At 39.3% G+C, this 17734-nt stretch overlaps 1 protein-coding gene across 2 annotated transcripts in view; it reads left to right on the forward strand.

The window, feature by feature from the left end:
• ABCB1 (ATP binding cassette subfamily B member 1) overlaps nucleotides 1-17734 on the forward strand; it is a 65727-nt gene that overhangs the window by 18401 nt on the left and 29592 nt on the right. For both annotated transcript variants that reach the window (XM_074945983.1, XM_074945984.1), the window contains 9 exons: nucleotides 1231-1402; nucleotides 2715-2828; nucleotides 5447-5557; nucleotides 7404-7529; nucleotides 7717-7920; nucleotides 8697-8867; nucleotides 13493-13654; nucleotides 14896-15054; nucleotides 16204-16350. In XM_074945983.1, the coding sequence (XP_074802084.1) occupies nucleotides 1231-1402; nucleotides 2715-2828; nucleotides 5447-5557; nucleotides 7404-7529; nucleotides 7717-7920; nucleotides 8697-8867; nucleotides 13493-13654; nucleotides 14896-15054; nucleotides 16204-16350 (1366 nt within the window). The remainder of the gene's footprint in view (nucleotides 1-1230; nucleotides 1403-2714; nucleotides 2829-5446; nucleotides 5558-7403; nucleotides 7530-7716; nucleotides 7921-8696; nucleotides 8868-13492; nucleotides 13655-14895; nucleotides 15055-16203; nucleotides 16351-17734) is intronic.

The raw sequence follows: 17734 nt of genomic DNA on the forward strand, positions 1-17734 counted from the left end.
GGGCTGAGAGCCACTGAAGAGAAGCCCCTGAAGGGTAGAAGAACTGTTTTGTTTGTTGGGACTCCTTAGCTGGACTTTTGTTACCCTAGAAAGGATTGTTTATGACATGGCCAGAGGTCCAAGCCAGAGGTCCAGCACTGACCTGTATGTGGAAAGCTGAAGAGACTCACCATGGGGAAGGCAACTGAGGCAGAGAGCACCACCAGCAGCACACTCAGCCAGCAGAGGTTGCTGCACAGCAATCACATCCCATTGCACCCTATAATATCCTACAGGGGTGCATGATTATACATTTTTAATGTTCGTGAGGTGAACAGATATTGTGGTGACAGGACCATTTAAGCACAGATAAATTTTAAAAATTATGACTCAGCTCTGAAAAATGGTGCCACCTATATTTGAGGCTCTGAATCTCTTGGTCCTCTGTCAGATCTGTGGTTAACAAGTAAATCTAACAAATCTGTGGAAAATTGTGGGGAGACAAAAGGGCAACTGCAGGGAGGATGTCTGGAGGTCCTCTGCTGTACTCTTTCTATTTCGTGCTTTTAGGATGATTAAAGACATTTAAAATAAAAATTATGAGGAATAAATTATTACATTTTTTTTTTTAAAAATAGCCTGGCAGTTATTTTTGAGACAGTTGTTTTCCCAGTCTGCAATACTTCCAGTCTGTGTTAATTACAGTACTTGTCTTTCCTGAACAAGATGAATGCAAGCCCTTGAAGGCTTCCCATTCTATTCCCACTTATTTGGGACCCATAGATATTTATGTACATATAAGGATTTCACCCAACCATCAGATTTATCTCAGGTTTCTAATAGGGAACAGCACTGCCAACTCTGAATATGTCCTTTTGACTATTTGTTTAAGAGACAATTTATTATTTTCCTTTTTTAATCTAGGAAAGAAGGGCTGGCTTTCAGGAAACTGAACACAGTTTAGCTAAGGTAGAGAGAAGAGACTAGTGTATCTTATAGTGAAATTAATGGACATCCCTTCTCTCTAATCTATCTTTTTTTTTTTTCTTACAATTGAAGCTATTAGTCAGCAGGCCTAGTCACAGAAGCAGGAGTGGTCATTACATTAACTAATGTAATTTTTTGATCTATCTGATTGTTTGCTTGTTAAAATGTTGTCTGTACCTGGAAAATTATTGATAGGCACAGTGAAATAAAGAAATGTGATATGCTAACTTTTTTTAAATTTCCAACATGCGATTTTTCTTGCAGGTATCATAAGAATTTAGAAGATGCCAAAAACATTGGAATCAAGAAGGCTATTACAGCCAACATTTCTATGGGTATTGCTTTCTTACTGATATATGCATCATATGCATTGGCATTTTGGTATGGAACCACTTTGGTGCTATCTGATGATTATAGTATTGGAAAAGTCCTTACGGTGAGTGTACCTCAGTAGATGAACAATTTTAATTAAAAATACCAAACAAAATTTTGGGAACTTGTTTAGGTTTTAATAGAATAAGTCTGCACTAAGTTACACCGCATGCAACCCTGTTGAAGTCAATGGGGATAAATATGCTATACTCAACCAATCATCACCCTTACTCTACAGCTAATTTGCATGCAACAATTTTATTGGTTGTAATGAGTGATAAGAAGACTGTACAAATGATGGAATATTCAGCCCCAGTACCACAGTTCTTCATAGGTTAATATGCCACCCATACAACAAAATACAAATTCCTCAGGCACAACTGTCACACAAATCAATACAAGTCTCCCAGCACAACTCACGCACTCACCTGGGTCATCAGTTTACTCTTTCTTAGAGCTATGTGGCCAGAGAGCTATCTGCCCAGAGAGCCACCTGCCCCTCACAACAACACAACCAGCGTGCACACAGCCATAAAACCAGCCCACACATTACTAAAACTCTTACCATAAAACCATAAGTTTGAGCAGCAAAGGAGTGGGGTCTTACAAAGTGGAGTGTCATAAAGAGAAAACCATTTCTAAAGAAAGAGACTATCAGAAGGACTTCCTCTCTATTTTCCGAAGAAGGTAGGGGGAATCTATTTGGTCAGATATGAGGATAAAACTTTTTTTTTTAATATATATATAAACGGCCAGTTTTTTTTTCAAAACGTCCCATGATCTTTTTTCAGTTTGGGAGAAGGAGTGAGGAAGCAATTGAAACTCAAAAGGTTTTCAGTTTCTGAAACGCATTTTTGGTGAAAAGTTTCAGTTTCTATCCTTTTGTCAAAAATGGGAAAATTTTGACAAAAATGAAAATTTTCCATGAAAATGTTTGTTTTTGGTCAAAAAGCCAGTTAACATCTAAAATATTTTTAGCAGTAAAAAGACTCAGTCCCTAAAGGTTGGTTGTCCTGTTTTGTTCTATGTAGATTTGTTTACTTATGTCTGTAGGGGGGTTAACCCAACTCCTCAAACCACCTCTGACTTGTCCCAAGCATCAGCACCTGAGTCTAAGCAATATCCATCTTGGGGTCATCTCATGAGGGAACATGATTCCCATCTTAGAGTCCCTTTTCTTCCTCTCATCCTTTATATTTTGCCTCAGTAGCTGCCCTTCCTTTCTTTCCTTCTTTGAATCTAGACATGCTGAACTTGTATAACAAACATGAAAGATTTTGGACCAATATTAGTAGATATTCATGAATAAATGTAGTTATCCCATTACAGCTTTATGACTGGATAACCTGGTAGCATTCTTGTAATTTTTTCTTTAGGTCTTTTTTGCTATATTAATTGGAGCATTTAGTGTTGGACAGACCGCACCAGGTATGGAGGCATTTGCTAATGCAAGGGGAGCTGCCTATGCAATCTTTAATATCATAGACAATGTAAGTATCTTTACTATGACTATCATTTGAATACACAGGGAGTCAGATTTTTTAAGTCAGGGCTCTATTTCTGGGTCTATGATTAGCAGGCACAAAAAACTGGGTGCAACTTGATGCCATTTAAATGTCTATCTGACATGGTGTGGCAATGAGGTATTTAGATATTTAAATGACATCATGTACACTCATGAATAAAATTGTAGGTGCAAACTTGTGCCTGCAGTTATCTCTACTTGCAACACTGCAGGGTCAAAAAAGATGCCAGATTAAAGCTGAACTGAAAATCAACCCCCCAAAATCCTTGTGAAACTTGCATAATCAAATTTTTTTTTTACTGAGAGTCTAAACAAGAGGGAGAAAAACAATAATGGCTCTTGCGAGTCTAAGCTTAGTTTTTTGTGAGATTATATATCTTTAGCTATTCGTCATTTAAAGGTCTGAGTTAATCCCTGGTTTATTTCCAGTGATTTGACTGTTTAACATCTACCTTCAATGTCCAAAATGTAAAACAGCTTATTGTTTTCTTATAAATAGGTATGTGTGTATGTAAGCAATGACACTATGGGAGGTGTATTTATCAGTCAGTTGCTCTGTCTACACTAACCTGTTTTTTCTAAAATTTCCAATTCTTCCTGCACTGGTGGTAGCAATGGTTGGAGCACTAGTGTAGGTGGGGTTTACATGCTTGCTGATCTTTTTACAACCAAAGATTCCAGACCTGCTTGGGATAGGATTAGAAGTAATGGTGATTAAAAACTCTGCTTCCCAGTCTACACTAGCACTGCTGCTATTGTCAGTCAGTGGAGCTGCACCAGTGATGGTGCAATTGTGAGCGTTTTCTCAAAAAAGTACAGTAGACAAGGCCTAAGGGCTAGATTCTGCAAGCCTTCAAAAAGTGGAACTCCCACTGACTTCATTTAAAAGCCAATGGAGGTTCTATGGACTGAGAGCTTGCAGAACTGGGTCTTAAAAAAGATAAACTATATTTGAATAGGGCTGCCAAGAGATTAAAAAAATTAATCGCGCTATTAAACAATAATAAATACCATTTTAAAAAAATTTTTGGATTTTTTTACATTGTTAAATATATTGATTTCAATTACAACACAGAATACAAAGTGTACTGTGCTCACTATATTTTTGATTACAAATATTTGCACTGTAAAAAAACAAAAGAAATAGTATTTTTCAATTCACCTAATACAAGTACAGTAGTGCAGTCTCTGAATCATGAAAGTTGAACTTACAAATGTAGAATTATGTACAAAAAACCCTACATTCAAAAATAAAACAATGTAAAACTTTAGAGCCTTCAAGTCCAATCAGTCCTCCTTCTTGTTCAGCCAATCGTTCAGACAAACAAGTTGGTTTACGTTTGCAAAACATAATGCTGCCTGCTTCTTGTTTACAATGTCACAGAAAGTGAGAACAGGTGTTTGCATGGCACTATTGTAGCTAGCATTGCAAGATATTTACGTGCCAGATGCACTAAAGATTCATATGTCCCTTCATCTTCAACCACCATTCCAGAGGACATGCGTCCATGCTGATGACTGATTCTGCTCGATAACAATCCAAAGGAGTGTGGACCGACACCTGTTCATTTTCATCATCTGAGTCAGATGCCACCAACAGAAGGTTGATTTTCTTTTTTTGGTGGTCTGGGTTCTGTAGTTTCCGCATCAGAGTTTTTTGCTCTTTTAAGACTTCTGAAAGCATGCTCTGCACCTCGTCCCTCTCAGATTTTGGAAGGAACTTCAGACTCTTAAACCTTTGGTTAAGTGCTGTGGCTATCTGTAGAAATCTCACATTGGTACCTTCTTTGCGGTTTATCAAATCTGCAGTGAAAGTGTTCTTAAAACAAACAACATGTGCTGGGTCATCATCTGAAACTGCTATAATATGAAATACATGGCAAAATGTGGGTAAAACAGAGCAGGAGACATACTATTCTTCTCCAAGGAGTTCAGTCAAAATTTAGTTAATGCATTATTTTTTTAACAAGCTTCATCAGCATGGAAGCATGTCCTCTGGAACAATGGCCGAAGCATGAAGAGGCATATGTCTACACCGCCACTTTACAGCACTGAAACTTGCATCACTCAGGGGTGTGTTTTTTCACAGGGGTGTGAGAGAGTTTCAGTACTTTAAAGTGGCTGTGTAGACAAGGCCTTAGATTCCTAGAGGTGATCCATCCAGGTCAGGGTGAGGCAGTATGATAAAGGTTACATTGCTGCCAGCTATGCTGCAGCTGTCCTGTGGATAAATAGAAGAACTCAATCTCCAATGCTGTCTACTAAATTCAAACAAAAGTTTTTATTCATTTTTTTTTCTTTCTTCAATGTACTCTCCCTCCATTGCATATGTAGCTAAGGAGCAGAGTAATGAAGAGACAAAACAGGTAATACTGGTGACATGGGTTGGAAGCCTCACCTGCCAGTGTAATTGTTGATTTCACCCATGCCACCGTTAAATTTCACTTAATATCGCTATATAATTATGTTCCATTCTAAGACTTTTAGCAGCTGGCATAATGTAATGAGAATGTCATTAGGAAACATGATCAGATTTACTCTTTTCTTCCTTTTCATTTCTGTTTGGTGTTTTGTTCTACCTAGGAACCTCAAATTGACAGTTTTTCAGAGACTGGCTACAAACCGGACCACATTCAAGGGAATTTGGAATTCCACAATGTTTACTTCAATTATCCATCTAGGCAAGATGTAAAGGTACTGGAAGTGAAGCTGACATGCATTCCAAGTTATCTATAACTTTATCATTTAGTGACAGGAAAACATCACTATAAACTTTTATTTTCAAAAGGTGGAGTTAGCAAAAGCCTCCGTCTTTAACTTGTACTGCTAACTTGTGTGAAAACCACAAACTGCCTTGTCTTCACTAGGATTTTACCTCAGGTTAGCTAACTTAAGTTAAGAAATCATTTAGTTTTTGTAGTGAAAACAGACCCAGAGTGGCTTTGCACAAAAGTTAAAGGATCTGTTGCTATTATAAGCCCAATCCCATATGTTAATGTATTTATATCAAGAAAAAATATTTATTTTAGACCATTAAGAATGATGGTATAATGAACTCCACAAGTATCCATGGTACAAGTCTGTTAAAATTTGTTTAAATACAATATATCTTCATTAGGTAATGGCAGTTTCTCTTAAATTTAATTACTTCTTCCTTCCTATGGCATTACAGTGGAGCTCTTATAATTAAGTGTTAGGTTCTATTTCCCGCCCCAGAAAAGTACTAAAATAGGCATTTTCATGTTACACTGAAAAACAAAGTGGCAGATCCCCATCTCTCCATAGGTTTCCAAGAGCTCTCTTCATTCCCTGAAGTTGGGTAGGTAGTGCTGACAGCTACAAGGGCCCTTCTCTGTAGACCATGATTCTATTTCCAGTCAGGAGTAGGGCAGTACTACAAAACTGGAAGCCTGGGAAGGGATTCTTCTTTTCCTCTTCCACCACAGAGTTTAATGGCATCTTCCCTGCTCTGCCTCTCTGAGCAGAGGAGGCATGAAAGATTAAATCCCCATAGAATGCAGCACTTCACACTAACTTTAGCTGTGAAATGCTGCATTCAAAAGGGATTAGTATAAGAGAACCTGTTTATAGTGAAGTGAAACTTTACTAAAGTGAAGAAACTCCACTCAAAGGTCATGTCTAAAAAAAAAAAATCATCATTGGTGAGTATTTTTCTGTAAAGTCCCCTAGTGTTGGCATGCACTAAAGCTTTATCTACATTTGGGACATTTTCAAAGATTTGCTACCATTGTGAACTCTTGTTCAGATCCACAGGTGACAGCAAAGTTGGGAGCCCTACTGTAGAAGAAATGCTGGCATTTTAAGCACTGTATTATCTAAACATGTTCAGAACAGGTTTAATCAACATTGTACATAAGATGCTCGCATCCCAGCTACATAATGGCTCCCAACATTGCTATCGCAAGTAGAGCAATATTAGTAATAAGAAATTATTGCAAAATTTCCTTAGTGTTAATCAAGACTTTGGCCACATCTACACTACCAACTTTCATCATCATAATTCACCATCAGTGGTAAATTATGGCTATCAATTTTGCCATTATATACAAGTGTAAAAATTCCAATATGAATGAGTACAACTGAAGGGAATTCAAGGCAAATAAAGAGGCTTTTGCATCACAATAAAATAAACATGTTTTGCTGTGTCTGAATTCACCATATATGGGTTTTACTGCAATTAGTTCACCATCCAGGTTGCATGGTAAATGCTCATAAAAAGGGTGTGGTTAATAAATGAGGATGCTACTACATAAAGACAGAATGTAGTATGTATATGTGGCAATGTTTCAGTAGAAAATGCAAAGTAAGCTATGGTGTAAATAGCAACTATATTGTGCAATGTACTGATATTGAACCAAGTCTGGAGAACTTTGGAGAAATTCCACGGAAATTTGGAGAAAATTGGAGAAATTCCACGGAAGTCCCTGGATTTTCTCCAGATTCATATGGTGTAAGGAAGAGCAGAAATTGGCCCATTATGTTTTTGTTAATTTTTTTTCATTATTATTTTCTTATGTAGGTATTGAAAGGCTTGAATCTGAAGGTTAATTGTGGCCAGACAGTTGCCTTGGTTGGTAGCAGTGGCTGTGGGAAAAGTACAACTGTTCAACTGATCCAGAGATTTTATGATCCAGAGAAGGGCATGGTAAGACACCTGAACTGAGCTGGATGCTTTATACATCAAATTACTGTAATGTTTAGCAGTGGCCTGACTGCTGATGTTTTAGATGGCAAAATACAAATGTCTTCCTAAATAATATAGATAATCTTGGTGGAGTTTGTATCCTTGATCAGGACACTTACATTCATGTTTTAATTTTCTTTACATTTAGATTACTATTGATGGGCATGATATTAAGACCCTAAATTTAAGATATCTGAGGGAGATTATTGGTGTGGTGAATCAGGAGCCTGTGCTATTCGCTACTACTATTGCAGAAAACATCCGCTATGGCCGTGAAGATGTCACTATGGAAGAGATTGAAAAAGCTGTCAAGGAAGCCAATGCCTATGACTTTATCATGAAACTGCCTGATGTAAGCAAGACGGCTCTGCTGTCAAATTGTTCTCTCTTCAACCTTCTAATACCAAGTAGCTCCTTAAGAGGAGTTTCCATAACTCAGAAGTAAGAGTGAGCTAAATTCATAATTGCCACTTCAAACCTTGCCAGGGCTTTTTCACAGCTTCCTTGAAAGATGATAGAAACAAAGTAATTTTAACTCTGTAAGTCATGGTTTGATTAGTACTTTGCAGAGATGGTTTAGACCAGCAGTTCTCAAATTGTGGGTCAGGACCCCAAACTGGGTTGCAACCCTGTTTTAATGGGGTCACCAGGGCTGGCTTAGACTTGCTGGGACTCAGGGCCGAAGCCCGAGCCCCACTACCCAGGGTCAAAGCCAAAGCCAGAGAACTTCAGCCCTGGGTGGCAGGGCTCAGGTTACAGGACCCTTATCTGGGGCTGAAGCCCTTGGACTTCAGCTTTCTCTCTTGGGCAGGCTCAGGCTTTGGTTCCCACTCCTGGGGTCACGTAGTAATTTTTGTTCTCAGAAGGGGGTCGCGGTACAAGGAAGTTTGAGAACCCCTGGTTTAGACTGAAAATATCAGAATCCTGCAAACACACAAAATAGGAAGATAAAATCATATGACCTGCTTATGATACAGTCTTCTTGGCTGTGCTTTGGTAAAAGGGAAGGATTTTGTGGGCATTGCAGATTGAGCACATCTCTATCTTTACACTGTCTTTTATTGGTATTACATGTTAAAATAAAAGTATCATTGAGGGATCTGGAAACCTATCTTAATACCTTTGCAGAAGTTTGAAACCATAGTTGGAGAAAGAGGGGCACAACTGAGTGGAGGTCAGAAACAGAGAATAGCTATTGCACGAGCTCTGGTTCGCAATCCCAAGATTCTTCTGCTCGATGAGGCAACTTCAGCTTTGGACACTGAAAGTGAATCAGTTGTGCAAACAGCACTGGACAAGGTCTGTATAGCTTTAAAACAAACTATGAATTTAGGACTAACCTTTAAACTTTTCAAATTTTCTGTAAGCAGGTCTGAGCTAAATTTTCTGAGGTACATTTTAATTTAATTTATATTTGTCATTGATTTGAGGGTAAATTGAAATGCTTTTAAAATAAATACATTTAAAAACAGAATTTGAAATTCCAACTCACCAGCAATATATTTAGCTAAATGGCTTCACTAAGGGTTACATTTACTTAATCGCTTAGGCATTTTTGAAAATTTTACCCTAATTGTTTAAGGCAGCTGGCTACACAGATCTTTGCCTATCCTGTATTCTTTGTTTGTATTGTGCATGTGCCCATGTTTACAATATAATACAACTTAATACTCAACCACTAGCAACCACATCCTTGAGTTTTCTTTCCCCATCCTTTCCTGGTCTCATTATGTGAGTATGCATATTACCTTGTGGGTAAGCATAACTGTATGTACAGTACATACTTCAGAAAGACCAGGTAGAGGCTGATGGAACATCATTTCTGGTGTCTGCCACAGGGACTGGGGTAGGCTGAGAAACATCTGTTGAGCTGATGATTTGGACCGGATATATGTACACCCAGCCCATGTGCTTCTTGGCAATATTATGCAATCCAGGATACTATCACATGCCCTTTCTGGAACATATATCAGTGTGACTCCTGGTCTATCCAGACATCTGCATCTGCATCTCCTATTTGAGATACTGAAAGTTTTTTCAGAGAAGGAACTGCTGTTGTGTGAGGCATGGGGGAGAGAGCGTCATAATTTACCTCTGAAAGATTCACTGTGAGCCAGGCGTTCATGGAGTAAATGCCATCAGCTACAATAGAAATTGAATCCCCATCAGTCCTACTTGATTAAGTTGGATTGAAGGGTGGCTGACATAAGAATTATGTGACCCCCTAAATTGCTGGAGCAATAATCATACTCTTTATTTTCATCATGTGTCTGAGTCAGGATACCTCCCAGTGCTGCTCCTGGAGCAACGTAGCCCTACTCCACCCCACCAGTGCAGGGCTGTGCCTTGGACTATAAGGTGGATAGAAAGCTGGCTAGATTGTTGGGCTCAACGGGTAGTGATCAATGGCTCCATGTCTAGTTGGCAGCTGGTATCAAGTGGAGTGCCCCAAGGGTCGGTCTTGGGGCCGTTTTGTTCAATATCTTCATAAATGATCTGGAGGATGGTGTGGATTGCACCCTCAGCAAGTTTGCAAATGACACTAAACTGGGAGGAGAGGTAGATATGCTGGAGGGTAGGGATAGGATACAGAGGGACCTAGACAAATTAGAGGATTGGGCCAAAAGAAATCTGAGGTTCAACAAGGACAAGTGCAGAGTCCTGCACTTAGGACGGAAGAATCCAATGCACCGCTACAGACTAGGGACCGAATGGCTCGGCAGCAGTTCTGCAGAAAAGGACCTAGGGGTTACAGTGGACGAGAAGCTGGATATGAGTCAACAGTGTGCCCTTGTTGCCAAGAAGGCCAATGGCATTTTGGGATGTATAAGTAGGGGCATTGCCAGCAGATGGAGGGACGTGATCGTTCCCCTCTATTCGACACTGGTGAGGCCTCATCTGGAGTACTGTGTCCAGTTTTGGGCCCCACACTACAAGAAGGATGTGGAAAAATTGGAAAGAGTCCAGCGAAGGGTAACAAAAATGATTAGGGGACTGGAACACATGAGTTATGAGGAAAGGCTGAGGGAACTGGGGATGTTTAGTCTACGGAAGAGAAGAATGAGGGGGGATTTGATAGCTGCTTTCAACTACCTGAAAGGGGGTTCCAAAGAGGATGGATCTAGACTGTTCTCAGTGGTAGCAGATGACAGAACAAGGAGTAATGGTCTCAAGTTGCAGTGGGGGTGATATAGGTTGGATATTAGGAAAAACTTTTTCACTAGGAGGGTGGTGAAACACTGGAATGTGTTACCTAGGGAGGTGGTGGAATCTCCTTCCTTAAGCTTTTAAGGTCAGGCTTGACAAAGGCCTGGCTGGGATGATTTAATTGGGGATCGGTCCTGCTTTGAGCAGGGGGTTGGACTAGATGACCTCCTGAGGTCCCTTCCAACCCTGATATTCTATGATTCTTAGAGGCAAAACTGAGCCCTTTTGAAATTTAGAATTTTATCCAAATTCCCCAATATTCACACTGTCTCTGCTCCCTGAAGCCTTTTCCCAACGTGCACTATCAGGAATCTCTCTTCCAGCTTGTAACTCCTCCTAGAAGTGTTTGGGTTGATGGAGGCATGTTTGGAGAGCATTTACTTGTCCAAACTGTGAATCTGGATCCCCACAAACCTTAACAGAAGGCCTTCCATCAGTACATCTGATTGTAAATTTTTTTGATGATATTCCATACAGGCTGCTCTGGTGCCAGAAGCCTGGGCTTCCAGGGTCCTTGGCTCCTGCCCGGGCAATTCTGCCATGTGAGGGCTTCCATGCTCCCTGCCATGGAGTTGGGAGCTCGGCAGTCCAAAAAGCTCTGAGAGACCTAATGTATTCAGGGGTCTCAGAGTCTAGGCTTCCAGATCCACAGCAGGGAGCCTGGAAACCCTTTTGGGCTTTCAGACTTCTAGTCTCAATGTTGTGGAATTGGGAGCCTACAGGTCCTAGAACTCTGGGGCACACCTGCCATGCAGACTGCCTGAGGCTGGGAACCGCTGAGGTTTCCAGACCCCTGAGCTAGCTTGCTGCTCAACTCCAGACTCAGATCTAGAGAAGGGGGACGACTCCTTCCAGTCCCCCTCAAATATCTACTCAGTTTGTAGTTCTTGCTCTTGCAGAGGGAACAATCTGGACCTTTTATACTTAAGGGCACTAACTTAATTTTCTTCTGTTAGGGTTTGCTTCTAATTTACAGGAGTCGTCTTAGATAACTTGACAATTTCAAGGTATCTATCAGTATCCTATAATTTTTTCATAAAATACTCCTCCAATCCTTAATTTGTGGTTGGGAGTGGATTTCAACATCAGAGCAACAGTATTCTCTTCACATCCAGCATTGCTAAAATCAGCTATTCCTTGATTGGGAGTGACAGATTGTTTCAATCCTTAAAATTATGTAACAATATTAAGTTGTCAGATCTAGGTGCTGCTCTTCTCAGAACAGACAACATGTTACTACTGTCACCTTCACTCTCTTTTGAAAGGAACTTAAATAACAGTCAGACTGGAAGTATATTGGTGTTCAGTGAAGATTTTAAAACTGAATTACACATAGCTTGGAGCCTCTAGCTGGACTATAAAATTCTTGTCAGTTTATTCCAGAATTTAATGTTAAAATTGACATTTAAAGCCTTTTCTCATCTGTTTTTGAAACAAGCTAACTCAGGCATTTGGTGTCTTATTCTCACAAATAATCTAACTCCAAAATCAGGTGGGTAATTGAAGTAACTTTTTATAGAGAACATTTTAAAGCATCACAGATGTAGCTTTTACTTAGTGTGACAGGGTCGGGCCAGATGGCTACAGGAGAGTAATAGAAGGCAGATATATTAGCCCCAGGTTAAGTAGGTCCCTTTTCCCTGGGTAACAAGGAAGGTAACAAGGAAGGTTCCAAGGAAGGTTCCAGAACAATCAGGAACCTAATCAGCCTGTGTCTTAATTGTCTCCAGAAGAACACCTGCAGCCAATCAAGAAGCTGTTAGAATCAATTAAGGCAGGCTAATCAGGGCATCTGGGTTTTAAAAAGGAGCTCACTTCAGTTTGTGGTGCATGTGTGAGGAGCGAGGAGCAAGAGGCGCTAGGAGCTGAGAGAGAATGCGGACTGTTGGAGGACTGAGGAGTACAAGCATTATCAGACACCAGGAGGAAGGTCCTATGGTGAGGATAAAGACGGTGTTGGGAGGAGGCCATGGGGAAGTAGCCCAGGGAGTTGTAGCTGTCGCACAGCTGTTCTAGGAGGCACTCTAGACAGCTGCATTCCACAGGGCCCCGGGCTGGAACCCGGAGTAGAGGGCGGGCCCAGGTTCCCCCCAAACCTCCCAACTCCTGGTCAGACACAGGAGGAGTCGACCTGGACTGTGGGTTCAGAAAAACGGCCAAGTTGAGGGCTGCCATGAAGCTCCAAGGCAAGCAAATCCACCAATCAGCGCAAGACCCACCAAGGTAGAGGAGGAACTTTGTCACATTAGGTTGAGTAAGGGTTGCAAAATAAGGGCTTTAGAATTCAATTAGTTAATGTTTGTAAAGTGCTTTGAAGTAGAGCTTTAGGAAAATGCAGATTTCCTTTCCCTGGAAAACCTCAAGCTTTCAAAATTACTTTTGTTTTGAATTAGAACAAAAAGTTGAAACATCAAAATTCCAAAACATGTTTTGAATTGGCAATGTTGATACAGAAATTTTAGATATTTTTGATCAAAAAGGAATATTTTGAAATATTGAAACAAGATTGTTTCTGATCTACATTTGAAACAAAATAATTCATTTTGAAATGTTTAAACTGCTTTTTGTTTCAGTTTACCTATTCAGAAAATTGAAATTTGACAGCCACAATTTACAATGGGAAAATTTCAGTCAAAATATTTCAACTGGCTCTACACTGAAGATGAAAAATCTATATGTACATGTAGTCATTAAATCTACTTTTGTGCCATTTCTAGGCTAGAGAAGGCCGTACCACCATTGTAATAGCTCATCGCTTGTCTACAGTCCGAAATGCAGATCTTATAGCTGCATTTGAAAATGGAGTCATCACAGAACAAGGGACCCATCATGAACTGATGAAAACAAACGGAATTTACTGCAAACTTGTAAACATGCAGGTAGTTTTCCTGTGAACTGTCTTCTAAGTTTCATCATGTTCTGTGTTGCTGATTTTATCATATATGATTTTTGTCAGAGCCCCAACCTCACAACATTTTGTCAATAATGAAACTGTAGCAGAAAGAATAGGAAGTGTTGCTTGAGACAGAAGAACACTAAATTGCAGAACTGGGAAAGCTCAAAAAAATATGCACAGGATCAGTCCAAATAAATGGAAATGAGTAAGGGAATTTTGAGGCCAAAAGTCCTAAGAATATTGGATTAGAGATAACAAAAATTAAATGAGGAAAAGTAAAGACAAATTGTGTCCAGATCTAGCTCTGATCAATACTCTGAATCCTTAGCCATCTATTGAACTTACCCATGCCTCTGGTGAATCTGGCTCTAGAAATTTGTTTTAAATCTGGTCCATCTTCATCCTCTTTATCTCTTACGTCCAGAATTTTCAGAGTTCTGCACTAGTTGGGAGCTTTTGCTTCCCTTCAGTATTTGGAAGTATGCCCCACTGAGAACTCACTTCTGCCACTTTACTCACAATGAGCCTGATTCTCATTTACATTAAGGCTCGTCTATGCCACTCTGACAATGGAAATGGTCTTAACATGGGTGTAACTGGTTTACACCCATTTTAAAGTCTCCTCCTTTATACTCAGGCTTTGTCTACACTACCTCGCTTTTAGTGACACCGCTGTGCCGCTACAGCCGTGCTGCTAAAAGGTGCTCAGTGTAGCTGCTGTTTGTCAGCAGGAGAAAGCTCTCCTGCCAACAAAAAACTTCCTGCCAACAAAGTGCTGTTCACACTGATGCTTTTCGTCGGTAAAACTTTTGTCATTCAGCCTGTGTAGGTGTGTTTTTAACACACCTGAATGACAAAGGTTTTGCCAACGAAGTTCAATATAGACAAAGCCTAAGAGAACAGTGTAATGGAACTCAATGCAAACAAGAAACAAGCTCAATAAATAGCACTTTATTCAACGAATTGTCTTATTGCATTCTTGAGGGGTTAGATTCTACTCAGTATGAGTAAGAATGGCAGAACCAGGCTATGAGCCCAGAGGAGATCTTCAGAAGTACAGTCAATCTGTTTTATAACCACTAGACTACCAGATATTTTTCAGATCTGATCATTATTCCATTTAGTTAACAGTGGTTTTAGCTACTCTTGAGTTCAATATCTTGAACTTCCAAATGATTATATTAATAAATTATTTTCTTGGCATGCTATTTTACTCCATTTCAGACAATAGGAACTGAAGTTCAGTCAGAAGAAGCTGGAACCACCACCGAAGTGGCACTGAAAGAATCAATAGGAAATGGCTTGAGAAGGAGATTGACTCGAAAAAGCACCAAAAAGTCAGAAATACAGGATGATAGCCTTGATGTGAAAATTGTTCAACCTGTATGTGTCTTTGCTGGAAATATTTTTTTTTTATTATGCTGCATCTAGTATCCTTTGTTTCCTTAGTGGGACAGTAATATTCAGATAGAAATGATTATCCCACCTAATGCATAAGAAAATGCCAAGTTTGCAGAGAGCTCACTCAGTCTGGGATAGGAGAAGAGGGAGGCTCTTGCTTAAGGGAAAGTAACAATAAATGTTAATATAATGTGCAAACATGGCATACAAAGAGTGGATCAAAATCTGATGTGATAAAAACTAATAAGGATTCTTGTTAACGAGTTAGTGTACAGAAGTACCGAGAGACCTGAGTGAATGTGGGGGGCAAAATATTTGGAACAAGTATGTAAATTCTGAATCACATTTTGATCTGGTCATATTCAAAACCTCTTTGGCTTTACTAAACATGAACATTCATACAAACAAACACACACACAAACTGAGGCTTTGGTTTGTGTAAAAGTTTATGGAAAGAATTTAGGTCCATAGCTCACGAAAATAAATTGGTTAAATTATGAAACAGAATTACATGAAGCAGTCTATATAGGTTATATCATATAGTCCATGGAGCAGAAACAAAATCATGTAATCATTCACACAGTTCACCTAGTAAATTCTGAATATCGTATAATTGAATTCATACTTGCTACAAACACTTTGTGATCTGTAGGCTGACTTGTTTGTATAACAAACATTAGTAAAAATGATGATCTAGTTGTGGATAATAAAAACAAATTGTTCATAATGAATAATCCAGTCAGATCCACCAAATACCACCAAATGCATTGGCAAAAACAAAGTGGTCCTAACCCTGCACCTTTTATCTGTGCAACCTTGCTGAAGACTATAGGAATTTTGTGTGTAAGCCCTGCAAGATAAGTTTCAAAATGTGATTGTCAGAATTAATATACAAGTGTTATTAGAAGAAGTATCTTTTTCTGTCTCTTATTTCAGGTATTAATATTGTGTACTGAGTAACAGACCGAATTACTGCATATAAGTCGTGAGTTGTGTTGTTAAAAAGCAAATAGTTTTGGGTACCCAGGGATGAAGCTGGGAGTATGTAATTGACTATCCACATGCCTTCTTTCCCCCTCCTCCATCCCTGATGTGTTACATAATTGTTCTAATGAGATTCATGTATTCTAGGATGAAAATGTGCCTCCAGTTTCATTTCTGAAAGTTATGAAGCTGAACAAAAGCGAATGGCCTTACTTTGTAGTTGGAACTTTTTCTGCAATTATCAATGGAGCTTTACAACCTGCATTTGCAATAATATTTTCAGAAATTATAGGGGTAAGTTCATACAAAATATGCAATAAACTATCACCCACTCTTAACTTTGACTTTGATTCCCACCTACACTTAAGTTTCTTTACACTAAACTGAGAAATTTTACAATTTTTACTTGGTGTCTACACACCAATATCTAGATTGTGCCTTAACACAGAGACCTGCGTTGGGAAACTCAGGAGTAGGTGATGGGGGAAGATGTCTTGGTGCAGAGGATGCTTCAGGAGAAATTCTAGTTGACTCATCCAAAATTTCTCCTGGGGAATACACACTGCAAAGACGCAGCATATGCTCCCCTCCTGCTGTGCAATGAGGCTCAGCTATGACCCACACTTACCCCATCTCTCCCACTTGTGTATCTGTAGAGCTAAACCATAATCTGGCCCAGAAAGAGAACAGTGTCCCGAAATAAAGGAAAACAAACAACTGCATGATGTAAATGAGGAGGAGGAGGAGGAGGAGAAGGGAAACCCTTCTTGGTAGAAGGAGTAATTGTACAGTGGGTAACTGAATCACTGGCCTCTTAAGTTTATAGTACCAGAAAATAAAGATGTCAGAAACCAGGCTCTTTAAAAATGTCTATATCAGAAATAGAAGTCAAGTGACTTGTCTTATTTTCTATTCCACTGATGTAAGCTGTTATCTGATGGGTAGCTGCCCTTTGGGAAAAGAGTACTGCACCTGTGTCATCCTTCAGTCTTTGATACAGACAGCAATAGGAAATATCCCTGAGGAAAGATGACAGATCTATTTCAGTCCTGTTCTTCCAACCTATGTCTGTGTCAGTGAAACATTATAGAGTTTCTGATCGGGGGAGGGGAAATAATTGAGGAAATATAAATTAAAGGACCTTTTTCTCAAAGCATTAATTATTTTAGAAAATTCTTTATTGTTTTTCAATAAGCTAAACCCACTGAGAGTTGTCAATTTCTCATTTGACTTTTTTTGCAAGCCACTGATAGGAGATTTAAAGAACTGTATTCTAAATTATATCAAAACTCAGGCATGAGTGATAAAGCATGGCAAACTGGAGCTTTTCTGAATAAATATGAGAGAATTTCTGACTGAGATAGATGCACAAAAAAGTGAGAAAATGGCCGGAGTGATACATTACCTGACTCAACAACAAAATGCAGGCAGGCCCCCTATAGCTCTTTATAAAAGATTTAACGATGACCTCAGACTTCCATTGCTAGAAATACTTAAGTATTTTTCCAGAAGATACACTTCTGGAAGTGTTAAATTTCATAACTCTGCAAGCCTGGCAAGAACCCAACACTGTTGGGGATCATACAGGCCTATTGTTTTACTAAAGGCAAACATTTTAAATCTTGGCCAATGTCTTGGGACAAGGCAATACATGATGATGATGATAATAATATAAGCA

Source organism: Natator depressus, chromosome 2 (genome assembly GCF_965152275.1).
Source record: "Natator depressus isolate rNatDep1 chromosome 2, rNatDep2.hap1, whole genome shotgun sequence".
NCBI lineage: Eukaryota > Metazoa > Chordata > Testudines > Cheloniidae > Natator > Natator depressus.